The 20,402-nt window shown below is 36.9% G+C and overlaps 1 protein-coding gene across 3 annotated transcripts in view; it reads left to right on the top strand.

Annotated features, from left to right (window-relative positions):
• The window catches only part of TMEM131L (transmembrane 131 like), a 168,259-nt gene that overhangs the window by 118,990 nt on the left and 28,867 nt on the right, over positions 1-20,402 (top strand). For 2 of the 3 annotated variants that reach the window (XM_077139756.1, XM_077139754.1), the window contains exons 21-25: positions 6,419-6,561; positions 11,715-11,901; positions 12,090-12,275; positions 14,379-14,528; positions 14,860-15,485. In XM_077139756.1, coding sequence (XP_076995871.1) covers positions 6,419-6,561; positions 11,715-11,901; positions 12,090-12,275; positions 14,379-14,528; positions 14,860-15,485 — 1,292 coding nt within the window. The remainder of the gene's footprint in view (positions 1-6,418; positions 6,562-11,714; positions 11,902-12,089; positions 12,276-14,378; positions 14,529-14,859; positions 15,486-20,402) is intronic. The other variant, XM_077139755.1, reaches the window with a different exon arrangement.

Here is a 20,402-nt window from a genome sequence, read left to right as displayed (position 1 = left end):
CAGTTACCCTTATTTCTATCTCCTGATGGTCTCTGGTCTTAATTGAAATTATCCAAGTTCATTCATTAATGTTAGTTCATATCAGTGAGACCATACAGTATTTGTCCTTTTGTTTTTGGCTAATCTCACTCAGCATAATGTCCTTAAGGTCCGTCATTGTTGTTACGTACTTCACAACTTTATTCTGTCTTACAGCTGCATAATATCCCATCATATGTATATACCATAGCTTGTTTAGCCACTTGTCTGTTGATGGGCAATTGGGCTGTTTCCATCTCTTGGCAATTGTAAATAATGCTGCTATAAACATTGGTTGGAAATGTCCATTGTGTCTTTGCCCTCACATCCTCTGAGTAGATACCTAGCAATGGTATTGCAGGGTCATATGGCAGTTCTATACTTAGCTTCCTGAGGAACCGCCAAACTGCCTTCCACAATGATTGTAACATTTGACATTCCCACCAACAGTGGAAAGTGTGCCTGTTTCTCCACATCCTCTCCAGCACTTGTTGTTTTCTGTTTTATTGATAATGGCTATTGTGGTGGGTGTGAGATGTTATCTCATTGTTGTTTTTATTTGCATTCCCCTAATAGCCAGGGAAGTTGGGCATGTGTTTATGTGCCTTTTGGCCATTTGTATTTCCTCTTCTGAGAAGTGTCTGTTCAAGTCTTTTGCCCATTTTGTAATTAGGTTGTCTGTCTTTTATATATTCTGGGTACTAGACCTTTATCTGATATATCATTTCCAGATATTGTCTCCCATTGTGTAGGCTATCTTTTTACTTTCTTGACGAAGTTCTTTAATGAACAAAAGTGTTTAATTTTGAAGAGTGCCCATTTCTTTCTTTCTTCAGTGCTCATGCTTTGAGTGTAAGGTCTAGGAAACCCCCTCTTATTATAAGATTTATAAGATACTTCGCTACATTTTCTTCTAACAGTTTTATGGTCTGAGATCTAATGTTTAGGTCTTTGATCCATTTTGAGTTAATTTTTGTGTAGGATGTGAGCTACGGATCCTCCTTCATTCTTCTGCATGTGGGTATCCAGTTCTGTAGGCACCATTTATTGAAGAGACTGTTCTGTCCCAGGTGAGTTGGCTTGACTGCCTTATCAAAGGTCAATTGTCCAGAGATGAGAGGGTCTATATCTGAATACTGTATTTGATTCCGTTGGTCAGTATATCTGTCTTTATGCCAGTACCATGCTGTTTTGACCACTGTAGCTTCGTAATAAGCCTTAAAGTCAGATAGCATGAGACCTCCAACTTCATTTTTCTTTCTAAGGGTACTTTTAGCAGTATTTGTGGCACCCTGCCCTTCCAGATAAATTTGGTTATTTGTTTTTCTGTTTCTGAAAAGTAAGAATTGACGTCTTAACTATATTTAATCTTCCAATCCATGAACATGGTATGCCCTTCCATTTATTTAGGTCTTCTGTGATTTCTTTAACAGTTTCTTATAGTTTTCTCTGTATTGGTCTTTGGTTTCTTTAGTTAAATTTATTCCTAAATACTTTATTCTTTTAGTTGCAATTGTAAATGGATTTTTTTTTTATGATTTCCCCCTCAGGTTGTTCATTACTAGTGTGTAGAAATACTACAGATTTTTGGGTGTTGATCTTGTAACCTGCCTCTTTGCTGTACTCATTTATTAGCTCTAGTAGTTTTGCTGTGGATTTTTCAGGGTTTTCAACATATAGTATCATATCATCTGCAAACAGTGAGAGTTTTACTTCTTCCTTTCCAATTTTGATGCCTTGTATTTCTTTTTCTTGTGTGATTGCTCTGACTAGAATTTCCCATACAATGTTGAATAACAATGGTGATGGTGGACATCCTTGTCTTGTTCCTGATCTTAGGGGGAAAGTTTTCAATTTTTCCTCATTGAGGATGATGTTAGCTGAGGGGTTTTCATGTATTCCCTTTATCATGTTGAGGAAGTTCCATTCTATTCTTATCCTTTGAAGCATTTTCAATAGGAAAGCTGCATTTTGTCACATGCCTTTTCTCCGTCAATCGAGATGATCATGTGGTTTTTCTGCTTTGATTTGTTGATATGGTGTGTTACATAATTGATGTTCTTATGTTGAACCATCCTTGCATACCTGGGATGAATCCTACTTGGTCATGGTGTATAATTCTTTTAATATGCTGCTGGATTCGATTTGCAGAAATTTTGTTGAGGATTTTCGCATCTATATTCATAAGAGAGATTGATCTGTAGTTTTCTTTTTTCATAGTATCTTTGTCTGGCTTTGGTTGTCTTCATAGAATGAGTTAGGTAGCTTTCCCTCCTCTTCAGTTTTTTTGAAGCATTTGAGCAGGTTTCGTACTAGAATGTTTGGTAGAATTCACAGTGAAGCCGTCTGGTCCTGGGCTTTTCTTTTTGGGGAGCTTCTTAATGACTGATTCAATTTCTTTACTTGTGATTGGTTTGTTGAGGTCGTCTATGTCTTCTTGAGTCACCGTTAGTTGTTCATGCCTTTCTAAGAAGTTGTCCATTTCATCTACATTGTCGAATATATTAACATAAAGTTGTTCATAGTATCATCTCATTACTTCCTTTATTTTTGTGGGATCAGTGGTCATGTCTCCTCTTCCATTTCTGATTTTATTTATTTGCATCCTTGCCTTTCTTTTTGTCAATCTCACTAAGGGTCCATCAATCTTCCTGATTTTCTCAAAGAACCAATTTCTGGTTTTTCTGATTTTCTTGATAGTTTTCATGTTCTCAGTTTTATTTATTTCTGCTCTAATCTTCATTATTTCTTTCCTTTTGCTTGCTTTGTGGTTAGTTTGCTGTTCTTTCTTTAGTTCTTCCAAGTGGATGTTTAATTCCTCCATTTTTGCTCTTTCTTCTTTTTGATATAGGCATTTAGGGCAATAAATTTCCCTCTTAGCACTGCCTTTGCTGCATCCCATAAATTTTGATGTGTTGTCTTTTCATTTTCATTTGCCTAGAGATATTTACTGATTTCTCTTGTAATTTCTTCCTTAACCCATTGGTTGTTTAAGAATGTGTTGTTGAGCCTCCATGCATTTGTGAGTTTTCTGGCACTCTGCCTATTATTGATTTCCAACTTCATTCCTTTATGATCTGAGAATGTGTTCTGTATGATTTCAATCTTTTTAAATTTATTGAGACTTGCTTTGTGACCCAGCATATGGTCTGTCCTTGAGAATGATCCATGAACACTTGAGAAAAAGGTATATCCTGCTGTTGTGGGGTGTATTATTCTATATATGTCTGTTAAATCTAGCTCATTTATTGTAATATTCAAATTCTCTGTTTCTTTGTTGATGTCTGTCTAGATGTTCTGTCCATTGATAGAGTGGGGAATTGAAGTCTCCAACTTTTATGATAGATGTGTCTATTTCTCTTTACAGTGCTTTCAGTGTTTGCCTCATGTATTTTGGAGCATTCTGGCTCAATGCACAGATATTTATGATTTTATGTCTTCCTATTGAATTTTTCCTTTTATTAATACATAGTGTCCTTCTTTGTCTCTTTTAACTGTTTTACATTTGAAGTCTAATTTGTTGAATATTAGTATAGCTACTCCTGCTCTTTTCTTATTGGTATTTGCATGGAATGTCTTCCCATCCTTTCGTTTTCAACCTATGTTTATCCTTGGGTCTAAGATGAGTTTCCTGTAGACAACATATAGATGGGTCCTGTTTTTAATCCATTCTTCCAGTCTATGTCTGATTGGGGAGTTTAATCATTAGTGTTATTACTGTATGGACAGTACTTTCTTCTACCATTTTGCCTTTTGGGATTTTATATGTCATATCTAATTTTTGTTCTTTTTACCTTTACTGATAGTCTTCATTTCTATATTCTTCTCTGTACCTCTCTCTCCTGTTTTTTCTTATCTGTCTCTAGTACTCCCTTTACTATTTCTTGCAGAGCTGGTCTCTCTTGGTCAGAAATTCTCTCAGCAAATTTTTGTCTGTAAATGTTTTAATTTCCCCCTCATTTTGAAGGACAGTTTTGCTGGATATAGAATTCTTGGTTGGCAGTTTTTCTCTTTTAGTAATTTAAATATATCATCCCACTGTCTTCTTGCCTCCATGGTTTCTGCTGATAAATCTACTCATAGTCTTATTGGTTTCCCTTGATGTAATGGATTGTTTTTCTCTTGCTGCTCTCAAGATTCTCTCTTTCTCTTTGACATCTGACATTCTAATTAGTAAGTGCTTTGGAGTAGGTCTATTTGGATCAATTCTGTTTGGGGTGCGCTGCATTTCTTGGCTCTGTAATTTTAAGTCTTTCGTAAGAGTAGGGAAATTTTCAGTGATCATTTCCTCCATTAGTTTTTCTCCTTTTCCCTTCTTTTCTCCTTCTGAGACACCCACAACACGTATATTTGTGCGCTTCATGTTGTCATTCAATTCCCTGAGTCCCTGCTCATATTTTTCCATTCTTTTCCCTATATTGTCTTTTGCTTATTGAATTTCAGATGTCCTGTCCTCCAGTTCACTAATCCTATCTTCTGCCTCTTGAAATCTGACATTTTAGGTTTCCATTGTTTTTTTCATCTCTTCTACTGTGCCTTTCATTCCCATAAGTTCTGTGATTTGTTTTTTCAGACTTTGGATTTCTTCTTTTTGTTCATTCCTTGCCTTCTTTATATCCTCCCTTAATTCATTGATTTGATTTTTGGTGAAGTTTTCCATGTCTGTTTGAACATTCTGAATTAATTGTTTCAACTCCTGTATCTCATTTGAATTGTTGGTTTTTTTCCTTTGACTGGGCCGTGTCTTCAATTTTCCTGATATGATTCGTTATTTTTTGCTGGTGTCTAGGCATTTAATTACCTAATTAGTTTATTCTGGAGATCGTTTCACTTTTTTTGCCCAGGATTTTCTTGCTGACTGACTTTGTTGTCCATCTGTTCTTTGACACTCGGTTCAGCTTATTCTGGACCTCTAAGCTTAGGTTTTTTTTAACAAATCAGAATTTTTCACTTCTTGTTTTCTTGTTTCTTGCCCTGCCTGTATGGTGCCTTTTTCCCCCTTAGGAGGGACTACTTAGGTATTATAGACTCCAGCCAGATTTTCCCAGACCAACTGTGCCTCCTGTCAGGAGGAAAGAGTCACCTGCATCAGTTTTCCCTGAGGGTGAGACCCAGCAGATTGTAAAACTTTCCTATGAAGCCTCTGGGCTCTCTGTTTTTCTTATCCTGCCCAGTATTTGGCTCTTGTCTGCCTGCAGGTCCTGCCAGGATAAGGTGATGCGGTACCTTTAACTTCAGCATACTCTCCCTGCTGGGGTGTGGTGGTGACAGAGGAGAGGTTGTAGTCTGGTTTTAATCGCATCACTTTTCCAGACCCTGGGGTCTGAACTCCTTGAGGGAGGGATTCCACCTGAGCTGGGCTCTTCCCCCTCCTGGGGAAGGCACAGGCTCCAGATAAACACTCAGACAAGCTTAATTCTGCCTATGCCTTGGGCAGTAGAGCCTGTGGAGTGGTACAGCTGTATCCAAACAGCAGTCAAGCCATAGAAACACAGCCACCAAAATGAAAGAGAAAAATGCTTTTCAGAGCAAGACCCCTGCTCCTTGGGTTTGTCAATTAAGAGCTTAAGTTTGTATGTTGCTCTGTGTATCTCCAGGTCCTGTGTGTCCCCTCCTTTCCTTCAGGGCCCAGACCTTTCAAATCCAAAAAACCTCTGTTTTTGTTTTTGTTTTTTTTCCTTTTTCCATCAGCACTGACCCCTCTGTGCTGGGGCAAAAACCAGCGACCTCTACTTGAGGTTCAGCTGAGCTGGGGGCCTATTTTTAGTATTCAGAATTTGTTAATTCTACAATTGGAGTTTGGTTGCCCTCAGCCCCCGTTACTGGTAAACTTTCTTTCCTTTCCCCTCTGGGAAGTAGCCTGTGGGGTGGGGCACTGGCCGCCGCGGCTTGGGGGACTCACGGTTCTGGGTGGGCTTGCAGCTGTCCAGCTGGTCCATACTGGTGGACACTGTGTGTCCGGTCACTGATGTGGCCCCAGCAGTTGTTCTGTACTGTTCCTGGCTATTTATTAGCTACTCTGGAGGATGAACTAAATCCCACACCTCGCTAAGCTGCTGTCTTGGCCCTCCTCTCCCCCAATTAATTTCTTAAGATTCTTACCCTGTTGGATGTCTAGCCATCACCCTGTTGGCTGGTTATCAGGAAACAGTGGGTTTACGTTCTTGGTCCATGTTTGAAGAGTGATCACAGTCACTCGCACATCTTTGCTGTGGGCAGCTTGCTTTGACTTTTCCAGCCTTGACAGTTTCCATGTGGACACACCTTTATTCTCTGAGATGGTCAGAGATACCATTCTACTTAAATTCATTTTCTGTTTTAAAACTTTATTTGCTTATTAAGACTGTTGATGTCTCATGAGTTTGTAAAGTCTTCTTATTTCTATGTCTTTTCACTGCAGGAATAACTTGACAGTTTTTGATATGATTGGTGTGGAAGGATTTGGAGCAAGAGAGTTGCTGAAAGTGGGTGGACGACTTCCTGGCACAGGAGGCTCCCTGCGATTTAAGGTGCCTGAGTCCACGCTGATGGACTGCCACCGACGTGAGTCCTCATGTTTATCATTACGGGGAAGGCTTGGAGCCACAGCCAAGGGCAAAAGGGTTCTATAGTATTAATGTAAATAATTAAATTAGGCAAACATTTGAGTGTATAAAGACTGGTGTTCCTTGGGTTAGAGCAGTAACCTGAAATATTTAACCCAACTTAAATAATAGATCTAGAGAAAAAAATAAAGTGTAATTGCTAAATTGCCAGTTCAGTATCAAATGTTTAAGGTTAATAGTATGAGGCAGTTAATTTGCTTATCAGTTACCTAAACATGGAAAATCACATCAGAATGATGGAGAGAGACAGAGGACCAAACATGTGCTAATCAGTAGAACTTTTTTTGATGGTTGAAATGTTCGATATCTTTGTCCATTACAGTAGCCACTAGCTTCAGGGGCCTAATGAGCACTTAGAATGTGACCAGTATGAGTGAGGAAGCAAATATTTTAATTAGTTTTAATTAATTCAAATTAAAAAGCCATATGTATCTAGTGACTACTATATCAAAGAGGGCAGATTTAGAAATTTATTTAAATGTTCCCCTAGGAATTCCAAGAATGCATACATTTAAATTAAAATGTCTTCAAATTATTTAAGTTAGTTTTAGGAACTTCCTCACGAACTAAACAAAAATTGAACAATAGATATAAATGTATTTGATGAATTATGCCTTATTTTCTTCTTAATATTTTCAATTTCATAAAACACTGAAAACATTTCAGTGTAATAGTATGTTTTTTACCAGGAAAGGTGGTGAGTGAAATTATTGGATTATTTGTGGCACTATTTTAATGTCTAATTAGAATGTTGTTTTTTTTTAAGAGAATGATGCTTAATGAACACTGGGTATGAAAAGATTTATTAGCCATTTTACATTCAGAATTATTCATTAGTGTATTTATTATTTGCTTAATTAATTTGGAGTTGACTTGGAAAGATAGAATTAAGAAGGAATATAAAAAGTATAGAACAAAAAAAAATTGATCCTTACAGAAAATAGATTGTGGATTATGAAATTTGTAGAAATATTTTAAATTGTATCATTTTTTCTTTAATTCCAATATAAAATATGCTCTCATTTATTTGCAAGGGTTTAACTACTTATTTCCTTTTAATGTAATGAGTGGTTTGAACTGTTTCTAGTAGTTGTGATGATTTTATACAGAAGCATATCATACCTTCTTTTATTGCAAAATATAGCATATATACAAAAAAGCAATACACTTCAAAGTACATTTAATGAGCAGTTTTAGAACAGATTTCAGAGTTTGGTATGGATTATAGTTCCACAATTTTAGGTTTTTCCTTCTAGCTTTTCCGAGACACTGGAGATTAAAAGAAATATCAATACAATGATACAGTAGTTATGCTCATTTGTTATATCCTGTCTTCTCTGTTATAACTCGTCCTTCTCCTTTGATCTTTCTCTCAATCTTTAGGGTGTTTAGACTATGCCTATTCTAACTTTTTTTGGGTTGGGATGCACTGTCAAAATATGGGATAGCAAGATGGAAGTAGTTGATGTTCTAGAGTGGCTGGCCCCTCTGGGTTTCAGGACTTCTCTGGCCTAGGAACCCATCTGGAGGTTACAGGTTTTTGGAAAGTAATCACCATGCATGGAACTTTTGGTAGAATCTCAGGTAGAGTCCTAGGTGTTCTTTAGGTTTAAAAGGAATGGTATTGTTTGGGGTTTGGCAAACCATGGTAAATAGCCATATCTAGCTAGAGCTTGCATAAGAGTAGCCTCCAGAATAGCCTCTTGATTGTATTTGAACTCTCTCAGCCCTGATACCTTATTTTGTTACAGTTCTTTTCATCCATTTGGTCTGGTAGGTATTGTTGATCCCATGGTGCCAGGGCCAGCCTCATCCTTGGGATTCACATCCCATGTTGCCAGGGAGACTTTCACCCCTGGATGTCATATCCCATGTAGTGGGCAGGGTAATGATTTTATTTGCGGAGTTGGGCTGAGAGAGTTCTCATCTGAGCAACAAAAGAGGTCCTCTGGAAGTAACTTTTAGGCATAGCTATAGGTAGGCTAAGCTTCTGTGCTATATAAATAAGTTTCACAAGAGCAAGCCTCAACATTGGGAGTCTCTAATGTTTGAGACAGTATCAGGGGTTTCCACACTGTAAAGTTTAATAGCTCCATATTTTTTTTTATTACCTTCCCTCAGGGGACTTTGCCAGTACTTTTTAATTATCTGCTCAACATATTCTGGGATCTATCTGAGCATTACATTAAGCTATATGGAATTACAAGCCCTCATTCCCATTCTGGGCTCCATGTGTTTGAATTATTTAGATGATTTATCCAGAAAGGTTGAGTTAGATTATGTGCTACAGAAAATTTAGGTTTTGGACAAAATAACCTCTCCTCCTTTGATCTCATAGAGTAGGTGTTTGTTCTAAAGTACAGACAATGTCCTCCTTACCCCTGTATTCTGATTCATCTTCGTCCTAACCTGATGAGCTTCATTTTTAAAAAATTTATTTATTAATTTAAATAAATACATTAACATATATAATCAGTAATTCACAATATCATCACTTAGTTGCATATTCATCATTTCTTAGAACATTTGCATCAATTCAGAAAAAGAAATAAAAAGATAATAGAAAAAGAAATAAAATGAAAACAGAAAAAAAAAAGATTATACCTACCATACCCTTTACCCCTCACTTTCATTGATCACTAGCATTTCAGACTAAATTTATTTTAGCATTTGTTCCCCCTTTTATTTATTTTTATTCCATATGTTCTACTCGTTTGTTGACAAGGTAGATAAAAGGAGCATCAGACACAAGATTTTCACAATCACCCAGTCACATTGTGAAAGCTATATCATTATTCAATCATCCTCAAGAAATATGGCTACTGGAACACAGCTCTACATTTTCAGGCAGTTCCCTCCAGCCTTTCCATTACATCTTGAATAACAAGGTCATATCTACTTAATGCATAAGAATAACCTCCAGGATAACCGCTTGACTCTGTTTGGAATCTCTCAACTATTGACACTTTGTTTTGTCTCATTTCACTCTTCCCCCTTTTGATCTAGAAGGTTTTCTCAATCCCTTGATGATGAGCTTCATTCTTACTCTGATTGAAGCCTGATCTCTTTTTTTAAGTTTCTTTAATAGTTTTGTGTGTGGTAGGTAATGCTGACTTTCAGACCTGCCAGACTTCTGCTCTGAGTCTTAGCTGTCACACTGGTACCCAACATTCCAAGAAAATACAGATTATACATACATAACACAGCCTCTCAAAATCTAGAAATAACAATTACAGCTCTGGACTAAATGTGACTGCTATAAGAGCTTACATCTAGGCCCCAATTTTCTAAAAGACCATACAATGTTTGCTCTTTTGTTTCTGGCTTATTTTGCACCACATAATGTCCCCTGGGTTTATTCACCTGGTTGCATGCCTCACCACTTCATTCCTTTCTGTAGCTGCACAGTATTTGATCGTGTGTATACACTAAAGTTGACTATTCTACTTCTCAGTGTGTCCTTCAGCCACCTCCATCCATTGGACATCATGTGTAATGTCCACAGTCAATAATCCATGTCACACATTATCATCACTTAATTGTATAGTCATCAGCACTCTCAATTTTAGACAATTTTCATTGCTCCCAAGAGAAAAATAACCAATGAACACCCCCTCACAAAATAGAAAATCCAAGCCTCCCCTTAACTCTTGTCCTCCCCCCCATCCCAACTATTTACCCCTGGTGTCACTGTGGTATTTTTGATGTCTTCTTGTTAAGTATAGACCATAGCATGCAATAGTAGTTTTCCCCCTGTATTAGTTTGCTAATGCTGTTAGAAAGCAATATACCAGAAAATGAATGGCTTTTAAAAAGGGAATATAATAAATGACAAGTTTACAGTTCTAAAGTCATAAAAATGTTCTAACTAATTCATCCAGAGAACGATACCTTGGTTCAAGGAGGCTGAGCTGACACAGCGTGTGGCTGGCATCTCCTGGTCCTTGTTCCCAGTTCCATTGCTTCCAGGTTCTGATGTCAGTGGTTTCTTCTAAGCATCTGTGCGTCTTCACTTAGCATCTCCAGGACAAAACTCTGGGTTCTGGCTTGCTTAGCATCTTATGGGAAGGCACATGGCAATGTCTGCTGGGCTCTGCCTGTGTCTAGGCATCTGCTCTCTGTCAACACCTCAGGCATTCATGTCTGCCTGAGCAGGCATGCTCTCCAAACATCCATGCCTCTGTCAGCTCTGAAGCAGCTGTTCTCTAAGAGTCTGCATCTCGGGTTTCTCCAAACTGTTTCCCCTATTAAAGGACTCTGATAAACTAATCAAGGCCCACCTTGAATGGGTAGGGATCACATCTCCATCTAGTCAAAAGGCCATACCTGCAGTTGGGCACACTGCACCTTGTGGAGATAATCTTATAAAAAGTTTCCATCTTATAATACTGAATCAGAATTTTAAAAAATGACTGCTCTTGTAAGATTGGATCAGGATTAAAACATGGTTCTTCTGCAAGTACGTAATAATTTCAAACCGGCACACCTCTTATACCCCTCTATTATTTATTCTTTGTACAAGATTCATACCTTTGAAATAGTTTATATTTGTAGTATCGATCTTTGTGATTGTCTACACACCCCATTGAATCATGTTCACCTTTTATATGGCAGTATTACTTACAGACCCACTAATGGAACTGTATTCACTTCTATCTATTCTTTCATACGTACATACTCTCTTAATTGGTCCTTGGTTAATGCGAGTGAGGACCACATTTGTAAGAGAGCTGGCAATGGCATGCACTGCATGATGACTCTTGATAAATCCAAACAATTTGGCTTCTGAGAAGAATAAACTTAACCTTAGCCTTTAATAAGTAAAGAACCAAAGAAAGGATTTTGATTACTTTTGTTACCTAGACACCTTTAACTTAAGAAAGACTTTGACTATTCAAGTATTTTTATTGTATTTTGGTTGTATAGCAGAATGCGTAATTGTTCTACAAGTTAAATAAAATTCACACTTAGAGCTCATATTCATATTTTTCGCATTTTAATGTCGATTGTGGTTTGTTGATTCAGTAACTGGAGATGTTAAATACATTCTGCAGTTCATGTAAACTGAATATCACTTTTGGTCCTCACTAGAACTGAAAGACAGCAAGCAACTTTTATCCATTACAAAGAACTTTAAAGTTGAGAATATTGGACCTCTTCCTATAACTGTGTCATCTTTGAAAATTAACGGGTATAATTGCCAAGGTTATGGATTTGAAGTGCTGGATTGTCATCAGTTTTCCCTGGATCCAAACACATCCCGGGATATCAGTATTGTGTAAGCTTTGGGTTTTAAACTTACTTCATTTTTGCAATGTGGGGAATAAACTTTTTGCATTGGTGAGAGGTTTTTAATTCTTTATGTGTAAGTATTTATTTTGCAGAAGTAAGGAATTTTGCTGTCATTATTTTGTTCCATACCTAAAATTAAGACAAAGTACATACATATGAATCCTATGTTGCCAGGTTTACTCCAGACTTCACCTCTTCCTGGGTCATCCGTGAGCTGACTTTTGTAACTGCAGCAGACATAGAATTTCATTTCACTCTCAATGTGACCCTCCCTCATCACCTGTTGCCCTTATGTGCAGACGTGGTTCCAGGACCCAGCTGGGAGGAGTCATTTTGGAGGCTCACCGTTTTCTTTGTCAGGTAAACCACTGCCTACTCCACTGTTCTTCTCTCACTGAGTAAAGAAGTCAGCGTGAAAATGAAATTGCCTGCAAGTAGTTAAAGCCTGTGAATTGAGTGGATTTTGTATTTGAGAGCCCTTATATATGTGAAGTAGACAAAGTAGTAACTGGTAAGCTTTAAGAAAGTAGTAGACTAATTGCGAGAGATTCGTAGAACTTAGAGCCTGTGTCCCATAAGTGTTCATTGGTAGCCATGATGGAAGAAATATATGTTACTATTATTAGCTCAGTACATTCTTGATTTGAGATGGGAAGACTAAAGTGAGCCTCTTAACGTGATTTTATTCTACGAGTGTCTTTAAAAATTGAATTGGAGCAACCCAATTAAAAAATGAATAAAAGACTTGAATAGAAGTTTCTCCAAAGAAGATTTATAAATGGCCAAAACACATGTGGAAAGATGCTCATCATCATTAGCCAATAGGGATATGCATATCAAAACCACAATGAGACACCAATTTTATACTCACTAGAATGACTGTGATTAATAAAATTTTAAAATTACAAGTGTTGGAGAGGATATGGGAAAAATAGAAACACTTGTTCATTATTACTGGGAATGTAAAATGGTACAGCTGTTGTGGAAAATTGTTTATTCCTCAGAAATTTAAGTGTAGAATTACCGTATGACCCTGCAATCCCACCCGTAGTATATACCCAAGAGGATTGGAAGCAGGGACTCAAACAGATATTTGCTCACCTACATTCATAGCAGTATTAGTCACAGTTGCCAAAAGGTAGAAGTGACCCAAATATCCATCCACTGATGAATGGATGAACAAAATGTGGCATATACAGATAATGGAATATTATTAAACCATGAAAAGGGATGAAGTTCTGATACATGTGACAACATGGATGAACCTTGAAGACATCACGTTGAGTAAAATAAGCCGGACAACAGGACAACTGCTATAGGATTGCCCTGATATGAAGTACTTAGAATAAGCAAATTCATGGAGTCAAAAACTAGAATATAGATTGGTAGGGGCCAGGGTAGGGGTAGAAGTGGGGAGTTAATGCTTAAATTATACAGAGTTTCTATTTGGATGATGGAAATGTTTTAGTAATGAATGGTAGTGAGAGTAGCACAGCGTTGTGAATATAATTAATAGCACTGCATTTTTTATGTGAATGTAGTTAAAAGAGTAAAATTTTTGGTTGTGTAAGTGTTACTAGAAGAAAAATAAGGTAAAAAACCCCATAAGGCTGTACAAGGCAAACATGAACCCTAATATAAACCATGTACTATATAGTTAATAGTAAGCTTGTAAAAATGTTTTTTTCATCAGTTGTAACAAATTTACAACATGAATGCAAAGTGTTAATAATAGGGTGGTATATGGGAATTGCATATTTTTGCATGATTTTGCTGTAAACCTACAACTTCTCTAATTAAAAGAATACATTAAAACATATAAAAATTGAATTGTAATGTCAAGCTTGTAAATATATGCATTTTGAAAAACTTAGGGTTCTTTACTCTTTAAGAAATGTAGAAAATTATGATGTCATACATCTCAGGGATTTTTTTTTACAAAAAAGTTATGGGTTTACAGACCAATCATGCATAAAATACAAGAGTCCCATATACCACACTATTATTAATACCTTGCATTGATGTGATACATTTATTACAGTTGATAAAAGCACATTCTTATAATTGCACTATTAACTATATCCATAGTTTCGCTTAGGTACCATTATTTGTGTAGTGCAGTTCCATGGATTTTAAAAAAGTTTTTATTCTATTGGCATGTATATGACCTAAAGTTTCCCCTTTTAACCCCATTCAGGTGTGTAGTTCAGTGCTTGTTAATTACATTCACGCTGTTATGCCGTCATCACCACCATCCATTCCCAAAACATTTCCGTTATTCCACAAACTGTGTATGTTTTAAGCCTTAACCCCCATTCCCTTTCCCACCCCATCTTATGAGATTTTAATGCCATATCATTAGATGGTTCTCATCAGTAATTTACCACTCCCCTAGATTGAGGTTAGCCTTTTTAATAGCAGTCAGACCCATGCAATAATGAACCTTCTTGCTTTCTCCCTCAGTTTGTCCCTGTTGGGTGTGATTTTAATAGCCTTCCAACAAGCACAATACATTCTTATGGAATTCATGAAAACAAGACAAAGGCAAAATTCTAGCTCTTCTTCACAGCAAAACAACAGTCCGATGGATGTAATCGGCTCCCATTCTCACAAGTAAGAATTCTTGGGGTGGGGTGGGGGTGGGGGTTTCTTACATTTGTTATTATTCATTTTTTATTTTTTTTTAAGTAATATAAATTTTAATTTTAAGTTTTCTTTAAGTCATTGTGTGGACAGTGACAATATTGCTTTTGTTATAACTTAGTTTGCATTTAAGGACTTCGGGTATTGGTCTCCTCACTGGCACAAAACTCATGGAGCATTAGAAGACAGAAAGGTGGAACTCTAATATAAGCATTGCTACCTCTTTCTCATGGACCTAGAAACAAATAAGTAGTTTTATTTGGTTTGCGTTTATGTTAAATGTTTTTCTTTTTAAATTTAGAAGCAGTTGCAAGAACTTTCTCGAAGCCTATGGCTCCTCTGATAAAGGCAGAGGGAAAAGCTGCCTTTCGATAAATACTCCCCAAAGCAGGATCCAAAATGCTGCAAAGAGGAGTCCAGCAACCTATGGCCATTCTCAAAAGAAGCATAAGTGCTCAGTTTATTACAGTAAACACAAAACCAGCACATCTGTCTCCAGCAGTACCAACACTACTACTGAGGATAAACAGACTTCAACTCTGGGCTGTTCCCTGTCTGCTCCTAAAGGGGACGTTTGCCCTGAAGTTATGGGTGAGAACTGGATAAACCTCAAATATGCAAGTGGCATAAGTGTCAACCTGCAGAAGAATTTAACCCTTCCCAAAAACTTATTGAATAAAGAAGAAAACACACTGAAAAACATAACTGTTGTCAATAATACTTCTTCAGAATGTAACATGAAGGAGGAAATACAGACTTATATGTTTCCTAAGGAAACTGGTATTAAAACTTCAGAAAATATAGCTGAGCTCAAGGAACGAGAGCTCTGTCCTCTGAAGTCCTCTAAGAAACTACCTGAAAATAATTTGTCAAGAACTTCACCTCAGTACCAGTCAGACTTGCCAGAGATTTCCAGGAAAAATAATGGTAAACTTTTCATCCTCCTTGATGACTCTTCTTTCCTGTTTGTTCTCAGCCTGTTTTTAGTGAAATTTGTTCTGACCTGTGGCTTTTAGTTTTAACTGTGATTGCTGAACTTTTTAGTTCATACAGTTTTACCAAAGATGTAAATATTGCAATAAGAATCCTAAAATGAAAAGATAAGGAAAAACACTAAGTTTTTAGAATGTCATGGCTAAGAAGCTTAATTTAGATTATAAGTAATACTATGTATTGTGTGAATATCATATGATACTGCTACTTTCTCCTAATTATTCTTTAGCTTGGCTTTTCAGACTATTTGCACAACTTAATCAGCTCATGAAATGCCTCTGGCTGAATAAAACTTTAGCAACTTCATTTAACAAAGCTCCCACCTCATGTTTCCTGGCCCTGGTTTTTCTGCTAATTTTGTCCCTTGGTTTAAAGAAAACAGATGTTCTCTTGTAGCAAATACATTTAATGAAAGCTCAAGTAAATCTAGACTAGGGATGACTACACATAACATTTTCATTAAGCTTTAACTGAGTCTCCTGGCCTCTGGCATAAAGACCTGTGCTTAATTTTTCTGTCCATTTTCACCATTTTAATATGTATATTTCTGTACCTGTTAAAGCCAGATTTTAGATACTTTTAGTCTGGAAAAAATCGGTTGCTTGGATCTTACTTGAAACATCTAAACATAAAATAATTTCATATTTTTCCCCTAGATATTGTAGAGAGAGTACAGAAATGTTATGGATTGGCTAATCCTATTGAGTTTTATGCATTTAGTAAAACTCAGGCTGAATTTTAACTGTTGCATAAAAGGACATATCTAGTTTAAAAGAAAGGCATTTGCATCCTCTAAATGGAACATCGTTTGAACTGCTGCACGTGCATTCTTGGCACACCTAGTCTGTTCGTTTCCCTTGCCAGCAGTGTGCATGCTTCAGGTAGACACTGTAAGCTTGTGTCTTCCCCGCCTGGCATAGAAGTGTGCCATCTGGGAGAGTGCCATTCAACTAGATCTTTAAATAAAATCATAGCATACCTTGTCTGCAGATATTTCACAGTGGGCTGCTTGGGATGCCTGTTCTATTTCCTTTCCAGGCCCAGACTGCAGACGGCTTATAAATGGGTGAACTTAGGGAGCCAGTCCTCCTGGGCTTTTCCCTTAGGATGACTTGATGCAAATTGAAAATAATAGCTGTTGGAGGGGGTCATCCGTCTAGAATGCCTTTCTGGTGGTCCTTTGTGTCTCCCAGATCTCCGAATAAATGTGCCTGCAAAATGCCTTTAAAGGTGGCATTATGGTTGGCATTAAGAAGGGACCTTCTGTCACACTGTCATAGTACTTTGAAGTGGTTGGGCTGTAGTGACATGGGTCAGAACTGTAGTACCAGGGTGGACCAGAGGATTTGAATTCCTGCTTCAAAATCCTTCTGCAGCACTTCGTGTTTAATGCCAGTAGTTGCGTGAAGGTTATCACGGATTAATACTTCAGCAAGTGTGAGTAAATTTAATATGCGAGTCCCAAAACATAGAGTTTGCCTCTATCGTGTAGATGTAACCCTTCCCAGAATCTTTCCTTCCTCTGCAAATTTGGTTGCTACTATGTTTATAAGGATTTATTTTAAGTGGAAACAAATCTTTTGCTATACTATTGTTCCATTGTTTTTGTTTTGTTGTTTTTTGTTTTTGCTACTTTTGGATCAACAGCATGTTAACTGGTATCTGAGTAATTATTGATCAGATCAAATGAGAGTTGATAACGTGCAGACGAGCAACTCAAAGGTGCTAATTCAGAGTCCCGTATTTTTCTGCAGAATTTGTATGTAGGCAGGAGATTGCCCTCATGATGCTCCATTCATTGTCATGCATTTTGTTTTGACAGTTTTATGTTCATGGCTCTATTCTAGGAAAGTAATGAAGATATTAAAAAGTTTTTAAATGCCTGCTGTTGATTTATAATTTTTAAGCATTAAAAATTATACAAGATAAGAAATGTGGTAGGAACAAACATAAGGACTGAGAATTTAGGGCGAGATAAATGTAGTTTGAAGGTAGGACATTATGGATTTAGGGTTCTCTTATCAAATTTGGGAGGAAGACTTTAACAGTAAATTAGCAGATGGCACGCGGGCATTATCTGCAGGCAACCATGATGTGTAAAGACTGCTTAAGAGTGAGAGAACCATCTGTGTATGGCTTTTCTGAGTTTTTACTTCCAACTTTGAGCATTAGTTCTTTTCTATTTTGAAAGTATTTTACTTTGTGAAAAGCATGATGTTTCCATCTTATAGTCTTTTCTAGAATCTGAGGAAAACAGCTTCAGCATCTGTAAAGCTAAATTTAGCCTACCTGATGGCTGGCAGTTCTACGCTCTGGGCCCTTTGTTCCCTGTATGGCCCAGTAGAGTTAGAAACTAACAGTTTGCTGCACTTTAGCTGTTTCTCCAAGCACATATATAGTGTTCTGTACGAACAAGTCCAGTGATAAGACTGCCTTGAAAACAGGGTTTCATCTCCTAAAAGTGCTTTAGTTGGTTTTTCTAAGCTAATACAACTCCTCAAGGCACCTGAGGAATTGTACCTTCTGTTATTCTTAGGCTTCTATTTTTATGTGTGAGAAGAAAATGTTGCATGGTGTGTGTTACTGCTCTTGACTCCATACTCATTGTTGGTTCGTCAAGAAACACATAATATTTTCTGAATAATGGAAAATGTGCCTCATCTCTTTCCTGCTGTTTCCCTGTCTCCTTCCAGGGGGCCTGTAGTGAATCATAAATTAAAATTTCCGATAGAAATGAAGTTTACTGACAGATGACTCAGTGCTCTATTTTCCCCACACTTTGTTTCTTCCTTTTATTTTGGTGTCAATCTGCCAAACAACTATGAAACAGTTAAAATTTTCAGATATTTGTTACATGTTCCAGAAACCTTGATCATCTTTATGTGTAATGTAAATGTCTTTTGTTAGATGTTTATTACTGTTATTTTAAAGTGTACACTCAAAATAATATACATTTCAGATTATGGCTAAAGACAGACTGCTGGCCTCAGTGCTACTCAAGGAAAATATTTGAATTACTTAATTGCTCTCTTATTTTAAGTGGAGACAAATTTAGTATTTAGTATTTGATAATACTCTGAGCCTCAAAATTGACAATAACTGAAAGTGTTCACTGAATTAGATCCAGCATTTCTGAAATAAATGTTTGGATTTACCAATGGATCCTTATAACTGTAAATGAAGATAGAAAGGATTATTCAAAATATACCATATAATTAGATTTTATAAAGAAAATTTTCAAGCAAAATTCTGGTGTGTTCACTTATTTCTTGTTCTTCCATTTGTTTTTGATCTTTAACTACGGCACAAACACTCTGTGAGGTAAACATGGGGAAATTGCATAATACTGTGAGTGTGCTTTAGTAAGGTGGCACGGATTGAGGCCATTTTTAATTGAAGTATATATGCACAGTATTTCTAGATTCTTGAGTATTTTCATGTTAGAATTTCTCAGAGAATCAATGAAAGACTTATTAATGTTCATCTTTATTAATTAGCCCCACAGAGTGTAGCACTAGTTTTCTAAGAACCTATGTTTTACGGCTTCTTTTGGGGTGGTTTAGGATTAAGTATTAAATTTGGATCCTTCTTAAGAAACTTTGATGACTAATACTTTCATTGCTATATTCTTGGCGTGAAGAAGACTTAAGGAAACACATGTTCTCATGAATTAGGTCTCTAGGAAAGTAATGACACATTTTTTCGAGGAGAATATCTGTATTCTGTTTCATACTTATGGCTTCCAAAATCCAAAATGGTATTTATGATTTCTTTTCATTCATGTTGATACCCTGTCCCCATTGCTCTTGGTTGTTTCCTTTACTTGTTCACTGATGGGTATTTTTCTTTGTGGATATCTAATAGCCATTCTCTGTTACATGAGGAATTAAATTTCCAAAAACAATCTGTGCAAAAGAATGATTTTTATTTTGGCCATATGAAAAGGGGAAAGTAGTGGTAATTCTGTAGGGTTGCTGTTGAGATTTTTAGTTCAGATATATAAAAAGTCTGAAGGGGATGTAAAAGCCATAGCCCAGCTGTCCTCTCAGTTGGTACATCTACATCAGTCCAGGCAGTTGGTTGTCTGTTGAAGAGCTGAAATTCCTGGGGGATTTTTTAATTGCCTTTAATTCAGATTCCTTTTTTGGGGGGTGCATGGTCCGAACCCAGGTCTCCTGCATGAGAGGCGAGCATTCTACCACTGCACCACCCATGCACTCTTGATTCAGAGTCTTTACAAAACTCTAATGTTATTCCTGGGTTGTTAAAGAAGTCATCTGGTGTAAGGTCAGATTTGCCTCTGGTTAAGACTTTGGGTATCCAGTTCTTCAAGTTTCCCCATCGCAGCCAAAGGCACTAAAACATCCTGTGCTGTTTTATTTGATGACAATGATCCTAGCCAAAAGACTGATTTTCTGTTTTCATCTTGTTGTAACATTTGGAGAGCATAACCTTAAATTAATTTTGAGATAGAGTTTCTTTTTAGAAAATAACAAGATTTAAGATGCCATGGTTGTGCTTAAACTGTAAAACCTGCATTGCGTTAAATTACGAGGTATATGCCATTTGCTTGTCCAGCATTTTTTATAGTTAAATACTATTTATAGGATTTTCTGTTAACAGAATGAAAGTATGTTTGCCTTATAAGAGTTATTTTAAAAATGTATATATCCTACTTTGAGTGAGTTTAATTTGTAGTTCTAGAGTGTTAGAATCAGAGAGGATCTTAACAGCTCCTTTCATTTTGCTAGCATCAAGCCCCATCACAGGGCTGTATTGGAGCCTCAAGCTTATTCTGTTTGATGCCTTGTCTAGCAGTCATTCCACCAGAGTGCTTTGCTGTGAATTATT

This window comes from Tamandua tetradactyla, chromosome 22, assembly GCF_023851605.1.
Source record: "Tamandua tetradactyla isolate mTamTet1 chromosome 22, mTamTet1.pri, whole genome shotgun sequence".
Classification (NCBI taxonomy): Eukaryota; Metazoa; Chordata; class Mammalia; order Pilosa; family Myrmecophagidae; genus Tamandua; species Tamandua tetradactyla.
The sequence above is the reverse complement of the archived record's forward strand: the minus strand, read 5'-3'. Positions and strand labels throughout refer to the sequence as shown.